At 41.4% G+C, this 17,105-nt stretch overlaps 2 protein-coding genes across 2 annotated transcripts in view; both read right to left on the reverse strand.

Annotated features, from left to right (window-relative positions):
* Window positions 1–17,105, reverse strand: part of ttn.2 (titin, tandem duplicate 2) — a 238,002-nt gene that overhangs the window by 134,144 nt on the left and 86,753 nt on the right. The window contains exons 76-96 of the mRNA XM_031877239.1: window positions 16,837–16,846; window positions 16,183–16,450; window positions 14,957–15,211; window positions 14,354–14,563; window positions 14,151–14,228; window positions 14,024–14,050; window positions 13,473–13,529; window positions 13,232–13,276; window positions 13,069–13,116; window positions 12,148–12,217; window positions 11,520–11,743; window positions 11,189–11,257; window positions 10,954–11,034; window positions 10,724–10,795; window positions 10,231–10,476; window positions 9,620–10,078; window positions 9,129–9,230; window positions 8,528–8,884; window positions 7,889–7,966; window positions 6,516–7,703; window positions 6,258–6,338 (exon numbers count right to left, since the gene is read on the reverse strand). Of these exons, the coding sequence (XP_031733099.1) occupies window positions 6,258–6,338; window positions 6,516–7,703; window positions 7,889–7,966; window positions 8,528–8,884; window positions 9,129–9,230; window positions 9,620–10,078; window positions 10,231–10,476; window positions 10,724–10,795; window positions 10,954–11,034; window positions 11,189–11,257; window positions 11,520–11,743; window positions 12,148–12,217; window positions 13,069–13,116; window positions 13,232–13,276; window positions 13,473–13,529; window positions 14,024–14,050; window positions 14,151–14,228; window positions 14,354–14,563; window positions 14,957–15,211; window positions 16,183–16,450; window positions 16,837–16,846 (4,025 nt within the window). The remainder of the gene's footprint in view (window positions 1–6,257; window positions 6,339–6,515; window positions 7,704–7,888; window positions 7,967–8,527; window positions 8,885–9,128; window positions 9,231–9,619; window positions 10,079–10,230; window positions 10,477–10,723; window positions 10,796–10,953; window positions 11,035–11,188; window positions 11,258–11,519; window positions 11,744–12,147; window positions 12,218–13,068; window positions 13,117–13,231; window positions 13,277–13,472; window positions 13,530–14,023; window positions 14,051–14,150; window positions 14,229–14,353; window positions 14,564–14,956; window positions 15,212–16,182; window positions 16,451–16,836; window positions 16,847–17,105) is intronic.
* LOC116399815 (titin-like) lies at window positions 13–5,270 on the reverse strand. Its single transcript, XM_031877235.1, has one exon. The coding sequence runs from the start codon at window positions 5,144–5,146 to the stop codon at window positions 371–373; it is 4,776 nt and encodes a 1,591-aa protein (XP_031733095.1). The 5' UTR covers window positions 5,147–5,270; the 3' UTR covers window positions 13–370.

Raw genomic sequence — 17,105 nt, forward strand, 5'->3', positions numbered from 1 at the left:
TTGGAAATTAAATGATATGACAATCAGAATCTCATTAAGACGGATGGGGTGAGCACTGAACCATGCAAAGACAAAAACAAACGATGGAAACAAACACAAGTTGGAAGTTTAAAGATGGAAGAGGCTTCTCACCTCATCCGTGCATAACATTCTATCTGGATACACACAGGTACAGTGAAACATAACAGACACAACAAACAACAGAATTAGAAAGAGCGATGAGAAAACTCCAACATGAAGCTGTGGTGGTTTAGATATCAGGTGATAAGAAGCCAAGAGAGACCGTCTCAGTTGATGGCATGGTGGTTCTTCACAGTGCCCAAACACAATGGGTGATATGACATGATGTCCACTTAAAAGAGGTATGAATCTAAGAAATCCTTAAGAGGGTGAAAAAACGAGGAGGTGCACAACGATGTTTGGTGCTCAGATCAAAAACACGTGCTCGGTGACACATAACAGATTTCCCTTCTATACCTCTGGAAGAGTCTTGAAGGGCGACACCTTCTGGTTCCAAAGACAAAACCCTGGTTTCTATGATGGACTGAAGCCCCTGAGCTTCTCCCTTCCTGCTGCTGATGGTTTCAGCCTCCTGAGGAGGGAAGGATCGGATGTCTGCTTTCAGACTCCGCTCGACTTCTGGTTCCTGTTTCCTGGCGGCAACTTGTTCGTATTCTGGAGAGTCCGTAGTCTTTAGTTTGGTTTTACCTGTTACTGACGGTTCTCTGACTGTAGGCTTTAGATCAATATCTGATTTTGATTCTGTTGATGAAGGTATGTTTTTGTCAGAAACCTTCACTTCAACTGTCTCTTGATACATTTCATTCCTTTTCCTGGGTACAACTAACCAATCTCCTTTGATTTGTTGCTGTCCAGTGGCTTTTATCTCTTCTTTTTCTTGAACCTCTTTGATGATTTTGTCTTTTCCTAAAATGGTTTCTGTCTTAATTTCTTTGGATTTAACCAGTGTCAGTTGTCTTTCCAAAGCATCTTCCTCCAACAGCGACCTTTTAACTTTCATTTCTTCTACAGAAGAAACTTTGGCAGTGATTGTTTTTGGCCGTTCTTCTTCATCTTTAAAGTCTTGTTCAGCTGACATTGTTTTAATTTGATCTCTTTTTGTGATTCTGTCTTTGAGAATTTCTCTTTTGGTACATTTTTCTGTCCTGTCATCTGCTATCAGTGATTCTCTGGATGTCACCTCAGATTTGCTTTTAATGTGTTCCATCTTTATTTGTGTTCCTTCAGTAAAACTAACTGTAGTGCTTACTATCGTTGACTGGACTTCTCCTTCTGTAATAGTGTCAGTTTCATCCCGTTCACGCAAAGTTTTTCTTAGAATCTCTGTTTGAGTATCTCCGATAACTTTGACTGCAGTATCTTGGCCTCGTTGTAAAGCTTTAGCAGTGGACTCTGGTAAGACTTTGGTTGTCTTCTCACCGAGTATTTCCACCTTTGACTTGCTTTCTCCTACTTTAAATGCTTCAGCTTGATCCAGCTTCAGTCTGGATTTGTCTTTCTTTACATCCTCAGATTCGTACGCCTCCGTTTTCCTTGATGGAATGTCTTTAAATAGATCGTCAGGGGAAATATACTTTTGTGGAGTTTCTAATATAATATCTTGTTCTTTCACAATCAATGGTTTTGTATGTGCAACATCCATCACAGGTGTCCTTGAAGCATTTCTTTCTATTTGTTCCTGCTTTGTTTCTACATTTGGAGAAACGGTGAGGAAAGCATCTTTAACGGTGTCTGTTTTCGACTGAACACCTTCCACCGTAACCTTTCCATGGTCCTTCAGAGAGTCCGCTTTCTTTGTCCGATCATATCTAACTTCCTCATGTTTTCGTGGATGGTCTCGGACAACCACCTCTGTTTTAGCATCTTCTCCTAATATTTCCTGAGTATTTTGTTGAGTTTGTTTCTGTTTTGATGGCATTGTATCGTCAACAAATTTAATTCTGTCAGTTTTATCTGTTATCTTTTGCTTTTCTGCTAAAACTTCCACACTTTTCTTGGAGGACTCTGGACTTTGTGAATGTTTTACTAGAAGAACCTCACTGGATTCATAAATGTCCTCTTTCTTTGATGCAATGTCTTTTACGAGCTTTTCAGGTGACATGAATCTTTGGAGAGTGTCTGATTTGACGTCTCCCTCTTTAACTATGAGATGTTTTTCAGATGCAACGTCCATCACAGCTGCAATTGAAGCTGTTTGTTGGACTTGTTCCTGTTTTGTTTCCATAACGTTTATTGGAGCAACACTTTCATATTCATCTTTAACCGTAACCGTCTCGGACTGCACTTCTTTAAGGGGAATTCTTGTAACTTTGTCTGACCTCTGTCCTTTCTCTCTTAGGGATTTCTCTGTCTGGATATCCTCAATAGATGTCTTGTCAAACATCAGCAGTTTCTCTGTTTTGGTTTCTTCTTTCTTTTGTGAAATGTCTTCTAAATCTTTTCCCTTCATTACAGGACAAAGTGCTGTCTTTGTTTGTATTTGTGTGTGTCTGGTTTCCATCTCTTCAGCTGGAAGAACTGTGCTGGTTTGGTCTGTTACTGGATGTTTATCTATCAAAGTGTGTTCATGTGTTACTTCTGGTTGAGCTGCACCTGAAACACTTCTTTTACCTTCACTTTTCTCTCGTTTGTCTTTAACTATGTCTTCCTTGTTCTTGGCTTGTTTAACTGGAATCTGTTTGGAAGGATCTGATAAAGAATCTCCATCTTTATCAATCGGAGATCTTTCCACTATTTTGTCTGTTTTGTCTTTCTTTGAATCTCTTATTGGCTGAATTTCTTTGACTGTCTTTGTTGACTTCTCTTCTCTCTTGGTCAGTGTTTTTTCTTTCTTTGGATGAGTGGTTTCAAATTCACTGACATCCCTCTTTCCTGTGTCTTTGTCTTCATCAGTCCTTTTAGTTTCAGCATATTTTTCTGGAACATCAGACTTTTCATATGTTACTTCAGGCTCAGTAGTGGATGAGGCTGTGATTTCAATTTGTTCTCGTCTTTTTAGTGTCTTCTTTCCAATGGGAGACACTTTTTGTCTTTTACTTTGAGCTGAGATTAATTTGGACCCGATTTCTCCTTCTACCTCTTTTTCTTTTCTTAAAGAAACGTCTTTGACCACATCATCAGCTGAGATCATCTGTTGTGGAATATTTGTTTTAACATCATCATCTTTTATTGTTAGATGTTTTTTAGCTGCATCCTTCACCGCAGGTACCACTGAGCTCATTATTTCAGCTTGTTCCTGTTGGACATTTGTGGCCTCTAAAGGTGTAACATTCCCGTATTCTTCTGTAACTGTGACTGTCCTCGCCTGGACTTCTTTAACTGTAATCTCTTTAGATTCGGCTGACTTTGGCCTTTTATCCTTTTGAGCTTCATCTTTCTTAAGAGAAACTGACATATCACCTTTAACGGTTTCTTCAGGCTCAGTTTGCCTCAACAGATACTCCTGTTCCTGTTTTGTGTTCTCGTCTTCAGTCAGAGGTGTTTGCTCTTTAATCAGGACACCTGTCTGGAATTCTTCCTCTATTTTATCTCCAGTCTTTGGTAACTTCTGTAATCTCTTTATCTTTTGTGTTTCTTCCTTTGAGTATCTTGCTTCAGACTTAGGAATTCCCTCCTTTCCTGTTTTTTGAGTATCTTGCTCCACCAAATGTTTTGTGTGTGGTACTTGTACCTCAACCTCAGACGCACCTGAGACTTTTCTTTCAATAAGTTGTTCAGCTATTTTTGGTGTCCCATCTTCAATAGGAGTCACTTTTACAATTTTATTCTCAACTGTGACCGACTGTGATTGGATTTGTTCGTCTGCAGCTTCTTTAGTTTTGCTTAACATTTGTCGTCTCTCCTTCAGAGATATTGATTCTTCCTGAGAAATACTCTCTGACTCTTCAGTTTCCTTATTAGCTGTTACATATTCACTTTCTTGGTTTTCTGCATGTTTTTTAGGAGCTACTTCCAGTTCTTCAGAAGTTTCCTCCGTGAAAGGCTGAACTGAAACCTTCCTTTCGATCTGTTCCGGTTTCGTTTCTTTGATAGAAGTAACTTTAAAGGTTTTATCTTTAACTCTGCTGACATTTTGCTGGTCTTGTTCAACAAGAATCTCTTGAGGTTTGGCGAATTTCTGTTGTGGTTCTTGTGGATATTCTGATTCAACAGTTTTGGCCTTTCTTTCACGCTGCTTCTGTTCTTCAGTTTTAGAAACTTTAGGGATTTTGTCCTCAGCTTTGACGATCTTTGGCTGAACATTTGGAGAGAGTTTATCTCTTTGCTCGTCTGTCTTCGACTGAACTTCTTTGATTTTAATCTTGTCAATTTTGTCTCGATTCTGTCTTGTTTCCTTCTGAGCTACTTTGTCTTTTAGTGGAATGTTTTCTGAGCTCTCATCCTCTGCTGGGATTTCAGCCGTTCTACTAGGTTTAATATTGATATCTGGCTTTGATGAAGTGGTGTCCATCACTGGATGAAGTTGTTTCTGACTTGTCTCACTGGGAACAACTTTAGCAGTTTCTGAACCATCTCCTGCTTTCAGTGACTCTTTATGAGTTATTTTGATTGTTGGAGAGATTGAGGATGTTCTTTCAGTTCTTTCTAGCTCTGTTACGTTAATAAAAGTGTCTTCAACAGTTTCCTCCTGAATCTTTGACTGGACATCGTCAGATTTACCTTTGATTGATTGCTGCTGTTCCTGCTTTTCTTTCTGCTCAATTGGAAGCTTTTTAAATACAGTTTTCTTTGTTTTCTGCTCTTCCGTGGGAATAAATGCGTCTGTAACTTTGTTAATTTCATCTCCTCTGACCTCTGACTGAACTTCAACTTCAGATTTCAGTGGAACTTCTTCTATTTGAGACGTTTCTGACAAAAAGTCTTCTTTTCCTTTTTTAATTTTAGATGTTTGACGTTTACTTGTGACCCGTTTTAACTGAGCGTCTTTAAGCTCTTCGGTTTGGGCTAACATTGGCTCTTTTCTCTTGGGGGGATCTGGTTCTGTCAATGATTTAATAACAGGAGTAGTTGATGCTTTTCTTTCAGTCTGTTCCTTTCCTGTTTTTATCTTTTCAGCTTTAGGAACTATGTGTTGTTGATCCTCAGTTGTTACCATCTCTGTCAGGTCTTTGGTTTCTTTTAACATTTGTTCCCTTTCTTTAAAATGAAGATCGTCTTCTCCTTTAACAACTCTGTCTTTCCTAGCGGAGTCCTGCACCTTAGTGGTTTCTAGTTCTGGGGTATAATGGTCTACCGTTGGTTTTGGTGGTCCCTCTTGCTCAGATCTCACAGAGGACTGTTTCACAGCTTGCTCTGGTCTTGGTTTTGTCTTTTCTTTTGGTTTGTCTTTAACAACAGCTTTGACTCGGTCCTCATCTTCTGTCTGAGCAACATCTTTCTTTTCAGATAAGATTCCAGCTTTTTTAAGGGTGTCTCTATCCGACAGTGATTCTGGGTGTTTGACCTCTATCGCAGGAGAAACTGAGTCTCTGTCGGGTTTCACCTCAGTAGTTCCTTCCATCGGACTGACTTTGACCAGCTTGTCTTTAAGTTGAACTACTTTGGACAAAACTATTTTAGTGTCATCTTCCAGTCCCTGAGCGATACTACCTTCCTGCTGTGGTTCTATCACCTGTTTTTCATCACAAACAGCTTTGACTGAACTTTCTGGACTCTTACATTTTCTGTCTTTGCTTTGAGAAGCTTCTTTATGTTCTTTAATATCTTTTTCAATGTCTTTTATTTCTACGCTCGCTGTTGGAGGATCTGTTTTTTTGACAGAAAACTCTTCTTGTTCGCTAGGTTCATCCTGAACTGCCACAGTTTCTTTCCTCTTAGATTCATTTCCAGTCATGATGAGCTTTTGTTTTGTTTTCAGACCCTTTGTTTTTAAACCATAAGTAACAGTTAAATCTCCCCTTATTTCAGACTCATCATTAGGTTCTATCAGCGCACTTAAAATCCCTTCTTGCTGCAAAGATTTAGATTTAATTTCTTCTTCTTCTTCGTGATAAATTTCAGCCTCAAACTCTTCTCTTCCCTCTGCAGACGAAGCTCCGGCTCTCTTCTCGGCCTCTAAAAGACCGGTGGTTGTCGCTTGAGGATGGAGGATTTTAAGAGGTGTGAAGAGAAAGCACCATGTAGCGGTGCCAAGAGATTAGGGAGAAAACAACAACAACACAGACACAAACAAGTTAAACCAGACAAACTCAGATAATAAGAAAGAGGAAGCAGCTGAAAGAGTGCTGTCGTTGTACCTCTCTCTGTTCGTTTTCCTTCTATCTCCACTTTCTCAGCAGACGAAGCAGCAACAATCGTCTCGGCCTCGACTTCTGGTTCTTTAATGAATGATAAGGTTTTGTTTAACGCAAGATATTAACGTGTAAGAGGAAGAAAGACTTAAAACCACAAAGGTATAAAAAAGAACACGTTTAAAGCACAGAACATGAAGAGACATTTACGAATGAGAAAGTTAAAGATGGAAATGATCAAGATGTTAGAATTTCTCTGTGTACCTCTGGAAGCAGCTGGAGGGGAAATCCTTCTCTTCTCTGGTTCAGAGGTTTTCCTCTGAACCTCCATTAAAAGACTAGTTTCTTCTGTTTGAGGGACGTCTCTGGATTGTTCTTTCTTCTGCTTTTCTGCTTCAGTTCTTGCAGCAACAAAGTGAGACTCCGCCTCCTGTTTGGTCGCATTTGGCCTCTGAAGCTGGATGTTTGTTCTGACTGACTCTTCTTTAGGTTTTGGTTTTTTAATTATCTCATCAGACTTTAACTTCTTCTCCTGTTTCTTTACCGGTACTTTTTCTGGCGCACTAGTCTCATCTCTTTTGGAGTCAGGAACGACTGCTGGTTTAACTGTAGTTTCCTCTTTTCTACTAGTTTTCTCTTCTACCGTTTTCACCTGAATGGAACCAACTTGTGTCAGTTTGTCCTTAACTGTGACTTCTGTCTGCTGGATTGTAATAGTCTCAGTTCTACTGTATTTATCTGAAACGTCGTGATCGACTGATTCCTGTTTGGAGACTTCTATCAGAACCTTTCCTTCAGTTTCTTTTCCTCTGATAATAACTGCATCACTTTTCTCTGCGTCAGTCACTGACGAGATCTTTTCTGATTCTGACTCTATTTCTTTGGTTGTAGTTTTCCTGACTTCCTGTCGTCTCACTGGTCTCTCTTTGCTTTCTGTTTCAAAGGTGATCTCTCCCGTCTTTGTGACTGTAACACCAGAGCTCTCGTCCTGCAGCTGTCTGACTGAACCGCCGTCTTTCCTCTCCTCTGTAACTTCTCTTGGCGACTCGATGGTGCTGATAAAAATCCTGTCTTCCCTCGTTTCTCTAGTTTTGTCTCTGTCCGATTCAGTTTGCTGGACTACAACAACAGTTTCTTGAGTTTTCTTGTGTTTGGTCAACCTGGTTTCTTTCCTCTTTGAAGAGTCAGTAACAGAAATCTCAGCTCTCAGCTCAGACTTTTGATCTGTGGCCTTTTCTATTGAACTGAAGAAGAACTCTTTCTCCGATAACGACGCCATCGTCTCACTCGGACGAGCCGCCTCGTCCTCGTAGGACACCTCGGCATGTTCCTCCACCACCTCCCCGTGTTCCCACGCCTCCTCCGTGGGCGACACTTTCTCCGTCACGTAAAAGACTTCCTGAATCTTCTGAGCTCCTCTCCTTCGCTCGATCTTAACGAGACTCGTGGTTCCTTTTAAAGAGTTGAAGAAGAGGCGTCATTCGGCGGCGCCAAGAGGTGACGGACAAAACACAAAGACAAGCATTAGTGTTGGAAGAGACGACACAGAGATTAGTAAACGGTGATAATCCACCTGCCAAGTGTTAAAGACTAAGAAGTGGTGAAAGCACTCCGTCATGATCTCAGACGGTCGCTACCTTTTTCTGGAGGAGACACGGTTTTCTCTTCAGAAACCTCTGACGGAAGAATCTTCTCAATCTTCTTACTTTCTATTTCTTTTAAAGAACAAATCCGTTTTTTAATCCAAGACGAAGCGTCGGATCAGAGAAGAGGGTTTTAAAAAAGAGGAGAATTTAGACATTTAACAAACAAACAGAGAAATAACCAGCAAATATGAAATCACACAGCGAGAAGTCAGACGTCAAAGAGGGAAGTAAGAAGACGAGGCACCAGTTCAGTTTGACTTCAGTTTGAAAACTCTTCAAAAAACTAAACTGTTCGTTGTTCATTGCAGAAGTACAGAATTTACTAATCTGACACATCGTGACTAACACATTAGAGACAGTTTTCTGACTAAATAATTACATTTAAATGATTTCTGCTGCATCATTGATCAGTTTACCTTTAATTTATCAAACTCCTTTTATTATTTACATTTTGCACATTGAACTAAAAGCAACCGCAAATGTTTTTGAGTGTGTGTTTAGAAGTGCTGCCATAGAGTAACAGTTAGTGTAACTACTAACTGTAAGTGTAAGTGTAACTGAACTGCTACCGACATGCACAAAGACAAATAAAGAGGTGAGATCTGCCTCGCTGTAGACCTCGTTCTGTACCTTTAGGAAGACTTTCTTCTACCTCCTCAGGTTTAGCTTCAGGTTTGGGTTTAGCTTCAGGTATCTTCTCAGGTGTTTTATCTACAGAGATCCTCTCTGGTTGTTTCTTAGACACCAGGTCAGGTTTTACCTCCTCAGGAGGAAACCTCTCCAGTACATTCTCCTCAGGTACCCTCTTTGGAGTTTCCTCGACTTTCCTCTCAGGTGTCATCACCTTCTCTGGGACCCTCTCAGGGGTCTTTTCCGCACCTGGAGGCCGTCTCTCAGGTACGGGTTCAGGTATTTTAGCAGGTTCGGTCTCCTCAAACACCTTCTGAGGTACTTGTTCAGGTAAGAGTTTAGGTTTGGGCTTCAGAGCTTTAAGAGGGTTAGACACAAACACATGACTCAAGACATGAAGAAGTGAAAGCTGTGCTGTCGCACATTAAAGAGACATTAAACAAAGCAGTTACTCAAAGAATGAAAGATCATTATATTCAATATATGTTATATTTAGTAAGTAAATAATATCATTTAGAGGCCTCGGGGTAATTTGAGTAACAGGACAAACAAAACAAAGTGTGAGCTTGTGACTGAAGCTCCATCAGGACCATTAAAGTACCTTTCTCGGTCGGCCTCAGCTCTTCTTTGGGAGGAACAACAGCAGCAACTTCTGGTTTCTTGGATGCTTTTGGAGGCTCGGGTAGTTTTTCCTCCACAGGAACTTTAAAGAGCACCATTCACAGACATTAGAAGCTTTTCAAAAGAACTGAAGAGTGTTGTTAGAGGTGGACAAACACAAGCACTCTATCGAGTGCACGACAAGAGAAACTCAACTAAACCGGACAAACAGGACGTGCAGCCCCATCGAATCATCACAGGAACTAAAGTTAGACGTTAAAAAACACAAACCAACCAAGTCAAAGAGAGTCGAAGATGAATGGAAGAGTTTGGGTTTTAGTGTGATGGGTTACGGTGAAGATGAAGGATCAGGATCAATAAGCACTCATGTAAAACCACTCAAGATGATAATGAAGATGTTAAAGTTGGATGATGGAGTTAAGAACATTAAGAAAAACCATGGAGCCGCATCTCAATCAGAGATGTTTATACCTTTCTTAAGAGGTTCCTTTGGTGCAGGCTTCGGTTCTGGTTTGGTCTTTGGAGCTTCTGGTTTTGGCACTCTCACTTCAGGTTCAGCTTTTTTCACTGCAGGTTCTGGTTTGGGGACCACTGCAGGTTTAGGTTTGGGGACCACTGCAGGTTCTGGTTTGGGGACCACTGCAGGTTTAGGTTTGGGGACCACTGCAGGTTCTGGTTTGGGGACCACTGCAGGTTTAGGTTTGGGGACCACTGCAGGTTCAGGTTTGGGGACCACTGCAGGTTCAGGTTTTTGAACTGGAGGTTCTGGTTTGGTGGCAGCAGGTTCTGGCTTCGCTACAAGAGGCTCAGGCTTACGGACTTCTGGTTTTGGTTTTTCTGGTTCTGCTTTTGGAGCCTCTGGTTCTGGCCTTTTCACTGCCGGTTCAGACTGGATCTTTGGCGGCTCTGGTTTTGGAGCCTCTTCAGGGACTTAAAGCAACATTTAGTTTAGAGATGAGCAAAGACAATCGGGACACAGAAAGTAAAAGAATCGCTTCCACACTTGAAGCTGAAAAAAACCCGGTTCAGACAAAATCAAGTCTTTAACATCAACACACAGAAACAAACAAAGCAGGAAATACCTTTGGATGGAGGCGTTACCGGCTTCTTTACCGGCACCGGCTTAGCTTCAGGGTCCACCTTCGGTTTGGCTTCGGGTTCTGCTTTGGGAGCCGGTGTGGGCTTCGGTTTTGGTTCAGGTTCTGCTTTGGGAGCCGGTGTGGGCTTCGGTTTTGGTTCAGGTTCTTCTTTCGCTTTGGGTTCAGGCTCAGGCTTAACTGTAGGCTCCACTTTTTTGGGCTCAGCTCGTACCTGAGGCTTGGGCTCATCTTCAGGTAGGTAACACAGACATTAGCTAATTAGCATGAAGTCGTGGTAGCATCTAAGATTTATCAAGAGACGCTCGAAAAGACTGAGACGACACTCAACAGAGAGAGAAGATGAAGAGTGAGAAGAGTGAAAAACACCAAGTACAGAGCACAAAAGAGAAAGACAGACATTAAGAGGTGAGAAGCTACAAAGCCGTGAGCTCAAGAAAGCTGCTAATGGTAAGATCTCACACTAACTATAAAGTACCTTTCTTTGGCACTCCGGGCTTCTCGGCAGGTGGCGGGGGGGCAGCGGCAGGTTTCTTTACCTCCTCTGGTTCTTTTAAGATACATTCAAAACACAAGATTAACCACACAGTCACAGAAAATGAGACGACGAGAGGACTAGAGCTGAATCTGAGCCTCATCGAGACAGAATACTGAAACATAAAGGACAGAGTCATCAGCAAAGAGAGATGGTTGAAATCAGACATCTACCTTTTGGAGCAGGAACTTTGTTCTTCTCTGGGACTAAAACTGCAGGAACCTTTTCCTCCACTGGCTTTCTGGACTCCAGTGCTTCAAAATGTCAGTAAAAATGAAGTGAGATCTCACAACATGAAAAACAATAACAGGCTCAAAAAGACACATTACATTCAACTATTGTAAAAGTGTAAACAACCCGAATGGATTGCTAAACCGGTACATGCCGACATCAGAGGAATGCTGGTACCTTTTGGTGCTGAGGGCTCCTTCACATCTGCTGTCAGCTTCTCTTCAGGCTTCTTCACGGCTTTGGGAACTTAAAGAGACACCGATGGTTTTAGCAACACAAGAGAGATGCTGAGCATTTTCAGGTGAAGCAGAGAAGCTCAGCAGAAGATAAGAAGACAGAAAAAGCAACGACAGTAGATTATGTAAAGAGTCTATCTGCAGCAGGTAAGAGAGGAAAGGAATGAAAACACAAAGCTGATGAAACAAAAGAGTCAAAGATTTTAGTAGCGGAGGACGGACGAGTTAAGAGAGGCTGAGCTGCAGCAGGAAGACGTTCAGGTGTTTGGTACCTTTTGTTGGGATTTCCTCTCTCATTTCAACTTTCTTGGTCTCCATCTTCTCCTCAACGGCAGCTGAGGGAGGAAACAAACCAGAAACATCCAGAATCACCATCGCAGTCCAAAAAACAGCAACTGTCTGAAGTTGTCTGAAGCAAAACAACCTTTTCTCACTTAAAAGGCGAATTACTGCTCGTAATGAAGTCCAGTAATTGTATTCAAATTGTTGAATCAATCTGTATGAAAGCTTGTGTTATGTTACATCAGAAAGCTGATACGATGTGTTGCTTTATATAACAAACTGTTCAAAGTGTAGACTCCTCACTCCTCACCTCAAATGCACATGGTAAGTAGGAAGCTCAATGCAAAGCGATATCATTACTGATGTTCTACATTCATGCATTTGGAGGAAGAAATGAAAACGGTTTAAAGAGGTTTAAATGGTTTAAAGAGCAGAAGCCATAAAATGAACCTGATCGACTTCAGATTGACGTTCAGGAACCAAGAAAAGGGTTTAATGGCAAAGTAGAGACAGAAGAGGACGGTTATGAGACAAACGAAGACGAGTAAAAAGGGTGAGACATGAAGAGAGAGCCATGATTCAGAGCGGCTCAACACACACATTAGCTTCCTGTGTTACTGAGGTGTGATACCTTTGGCTGTAGACTCCTGCTGTGTTACTGCCTCTTCTGTCCGCCTCTCAAACTCCTCTGAAGGTGTGAAAGCACAAAGTGACAAAAGACAACAAACGTGAGAAATGAGCTGACTGAAACTACAATGCTTTAAAAAAAAGTCACTTCCTGATTTAATAAATAGATTAATAACCTGGCCCCGAAAGCATAGGTTGGGTTACCCTAACCCTAACCCTGAGACAAAGCTTCTGTTAACATAACTGGTTGAAAGGTCAAAAAGAAACACAAGACAACAACAAAGAGACACAGAACAACTAAGAAGGAAGACAAACAGACTCAACACGACCACAAAGAGACAGAACAGCAGAATAAAGCCAACATTTCACCTTCAGATGAAACTAACTGAACTCAGATCAACACTTCACACTGTTTACAAAAGACTTGACTGTGATGACGAGATGAAGACGGGATGAAAGTTAAAAGAGTGAAAGAAGTGAAAAAAACAAACAAAGAAGAAGTGACAAAGACTTTGATACTAAATCTGAGATCAGTCGACACAGTGATGGTTGTGATGATCAGAGGCAGATTTGCATCAATTTAGATCCTCAGATGCTTATTGAGCACAAATTAACCTGAATATTACTCCTTCATTATTATTATTATTATTATTATTAACCGCTTATGATATCTAACTCTGTCAGATGAATCCAAACTGCAGTATTAGTTATTAACATGTCATTATAAAATGTCTCCAAGAATATTTAGATAAAGATTTAAAAGCACATTGTCAGAAAACAAAGCACAGTCCTCTTTATCCTTATTGTTCTATTCTTGTGATGTGATATATTAGGACTATATATTTTGATCAAATGATCCCATATCTGCTCAGATGGTTTGATGGAGTGAAAAGATGAAGAAACATGTTGTACCTCTCTGTTCCACCACTTCTTCATAGTGATATGAATATTCAGCTGATTCTTCAGAAAGCAAAGAACACAACAGATCATTCTGTGGATTAGTTTGACTATCAGAGAGAGATAACAATTGTAAAAAGGTGAATTCATTGTGTTTTATCATAAACACAGTAAATACCTCGATGTTCAATCTCTTCCTCATATTGATAGAATTCAGCAGATTCTTTAAAAGACAAAAACACATGTTGGTTTCATTACGATGTTAGATTTGGTTAAAAGGTTTCATTTATTTCTTTGCTGTCTTTACATTTGAGAATTTAGGCAAAGATCCATAAAGATGTACACCGTCACTTTAAAGTGAACTGGAGTAAAGCAGTGACTTCTTGTACAAATCAACTTTCTGATGATTCCAGTCTTACCTTGAATTGCCACTGATGAAGGCACTTCAGGCCTCTGCACTGAGGAGTCTGGGACATCTAAAGGACATGGAATATGGTTCATACCAGAACTTTACTTTAAAGACACTATAATAATGCAACCATTATCTCAGAAAAACAGGACTGCATGTACATTAGTCTTAGACCACAAGAACTGTTCTGTTATTAAAGGGACAGGCGGACATTTTGGGAATTCTTCTAGTTACCCAGCCTTTGTCAGACTTGTTACAAGGTTTAAGATAAATGTCCCACATCCTAAGTTCCCATAATCTTATGTTCCCAGGATCCTATGTTACTAAGGTCCTAAGTTCCCATTATCTTATGTTCCCAGAATCCTATGTTACTAAGGTCCTATGTTCCCAGGGTCTCCCTCCTATAACATAACAAGGTACTATAGTAGCTGTTTGTAGGTGCTCTGGGCTAAGCTAGGCTAAACATGTCTGCAGAGATGAAGCTGATGAAGACGGAGAACAAGAGGATTTCCCAAAAATGTCCCTAATAGATTAAAGTTGTCGAGAAAATGAAATACTTACCGAAGGGCACCATTGCCAATTCAATTTCTGTGAAAAAAGGGGGGAAGAGTGAAGAAGGTGTGAAACACTAACACAGACAGAAGCTGAACAGAAACATAAGAAGATGGCGTCTGACTGGAAACTGTACCTTTGCCAGACAAATAAAGCTCAGCTGTGCTCTTAGCCTCTCCTCTGGGCTCCAACCTCACAATCACTGAGTACACGCCTACACGGGATTATCAATGAAGACGTTTAAAACATGAGAACAATGTGGGGGAAGAAGAAAAAATAAAAATCTGCAGGTCTTTGTGACGGGCCCTTTGAGGGGCCTCCATGTAGCTCTCTACACACCTTCGTCTTCCACGGACACGTTTCGGATGACCATGAAATGTCTTCGGCCCTCGCTCGTGAAGTTGTACTTGGGGCTCTCTCTCAGCTCCCAGGTGTCTTTGTACCACGAAACGATGGCGTTGTCGAAGGACACCTCGCACTCGAAGCTGGCCGACTGGCGCTCGTTGACTTCGATGTTGTGGATGCGTTTGGTGAAATGAATTTGTTCGGCTAAAACAGATAAAGACGTGAATGGGTAAGACGGCATCACAGCTGGGAATGTATGAGAATAGTTTGTTTTAATGGACACAACAGCCACATGGTTAGAGGTGATGATGGGACGGTTATGAGGACTGCTTGTTGGTGGGGGAGGGGTGGTGGATTTGAGTCCAGACAAACGTAAGAAGACAACGAATATGATGATGGGTGAGCAAGATAATCCAGAAGAGGAGAGGCATGAAGAGGGTTAAAGACAGAGGAGCACAAATCCCAGAAGAAAGACACAAAAAAAGAGGAGCTGAATCCAAAGGTTCCATGGTTAGTCTCAGAGCCTGATGAGTCCAAAAGAGGTTAGTAACACGGAGAACATCCACCACGTCTAGAAGGTCGTTCCCGGGTACAAACCTTCCACCCAGAGGTCTGCAGAGGACTCCAGGTTGTGGTACCTGCAGGTGTATCTGCCCTGGTCTTCAGTTCTCAGGTCTCTGATCAGAAGCTTCTGAACCTTGTGTTTCACCTCTGACGAGTACCTGCCCTTCATCTCTAACCGATGGCCATTTTTAAACCACTGAGTCTCTACGTTCGGGACGGACAACTGACAAGATAGAGAGCACGGCTGGCCTTCCTTACCCGATGTGTCCTGCAGATGTCTCTCCACCTCTGGAAGACAAAGAAGGACATGGAGCGACCGTTAGGTTTACAAGTGCTGACATGTTCATCTCATCCATGCTTTAGATAAAGATGCAATACTTCACATTTCTTTTAGATGTGATCAAACACAGAAGATGTAACTCAACATATTCACTAAAGTACAGTACTTGAGTACAAAGTTAAAATTCTTACTTTGGTATTTCTATTTCATGCTACTTTATATTGTTTACATCTTAGAGGAGATATTGTACGTTTGAATGCACTAAATAGATCTGACAGCATTAGTTACCGGGCAGGTTTGAATTAATAACACAAAATATCAGCGAATAATAAACTGTGACATATTTGTACACATTAAGATAAACTCAGCAGATAAAGACGAGCCTCCAGGAACAAGTTCATTCAAATATCAGCATGGAATGTGGATCTGAATTTCTATAACTTGATCACGTGATAAATATTTCACTGATAAAAACATTATTTACATGTTTGAGGATTAAACAGACAAAGAAGAACAATTCGTTTTTAGAAGCAGGAAGTGTTAATAATTAAATATGTATCAGCCACGTCAAAGAGTTTACAGGATGTTATGTGTCTTTGTAACACATTAATACTTGACTTCTTTCTCTACAGGGTTTGTATGAAGGTGATAAAGTAGTTTATGAACATGAGATATGAGTTCACAGATGATTATAATCCCTGCTCTTCATAGTGGAGGTTAGTTTAACACCTCCACTCGTCGTCTCTTTGTTTCTACGTCCTCTGGTGATGAACACATCCTAGAGATGAATGAACATCTGTGAGAAGCACCAGAGACACGTTAGAGATCGGAGTACTTCTCCACCGCTGACTCTCTGACTCACTACTCTAGTAATCTAAGACTAGAGTCCATCAGCAGCAGCTCCATGAGCACACCTTCAGCATGTGGCCTCTAGTAGCCCTACAGAATGATGTGACCTACGACCTATGACAGGACTGACCCATGACGGTGAGCTTGGCGCTGGAGATGTGCGGCCCACAGACCACCCGGTAGTTCCCCTGGTCTCTGGCCTGGCAGCTCTTGATCTTGAGCAGGTGGCGCTCGCCGCTGATGCTGATGTCGTACTTGCTGCTGGTGTCCAGTTTCTGGGTGCCCTTGTACCAGGACAGGGTGATCTCCGGGTAGTTGATCTTGATCTCGCACTCAAACACCGCCTCCCTGTCGGGGGAGACGGACTGATCGCAGATGTCCTTCACCACGGTGATGGGCTGCAGGGAGGACGACAACGAGCATCCTTCATGATTATGAGCTGTTCTAACATCAGATCAACCAGGATGAAGATGTGAGACATTCTGATCCCTTTATTCTCATGGATGAAGTTCAGACTCGTGTTTGATAAAAACAAGATGTTGGTGTTTCCACGTCTTCAGTGGGAATCAAAGGGCTTGTTTGTTGTTAAGACAAGATAAAAGCACATTTATCTGTTGGTGCTGCTTCTACCCTTTGAACACCAAACAGCACATGTTTCTCTCTGTGGTCTTGATCTTCTCTTCAAAATAAAAGTCCTGCTCCTCTATAAACAGAGCCATGATGAGTAGAAGTAGACAGAACTACAACACGTCTTTAGTGCAGAACAACAGTTTTGATGTCATACATCATAAAAACTAAAAAACACAAGTTGAATTTCCTTGAAAATTTCTTTTACAAAAATTTGAAAACAATAATCTATATATTCAAGTTTCTACAAGTGTTACAATGTAGGAACAAGACTGAGGCTCTACATGCGATCAATAATGAACTATTGACATGTTTCAGCTTCTCCCCTCCTCTCCTCTCCTCTCCTCTCCCTCTCCTCTCCCCTCCTCTCCTCTCCTCTCCTCTCCCCTCCTCTCCTCTCCCCTCCCCTCCTCTCCCCTCCTCTCC

This window comes from Anarrhichthys ocellatus, unplaced genomic scaffold, assembly GCF_004355925.1.
Source record: "Anarrhichthys ocellatus isolate YVR2014 unplaced genomic scaffold, GSC_Weel_1.0 scaffold130, whole genome shotgun sequence".
NCBI classification, from domain to species: domain Eukaryota; kingdom Metazoa; phylum Chordata; class Actinopteri; order Perciformes; family Anarhichadidae; genus Anarrhichthys; species Anarrhichthys ocellatus.

Excerpts from the sequence above, each read along its gene's own strand:
- LOC116399815 (XM_031877235.1), bottom strand. The coding sequence starts at position 5,146 with ATGTTAAAAGAAACCAAAGACCTGACAGAGATGGTAACAACTGAGGAT.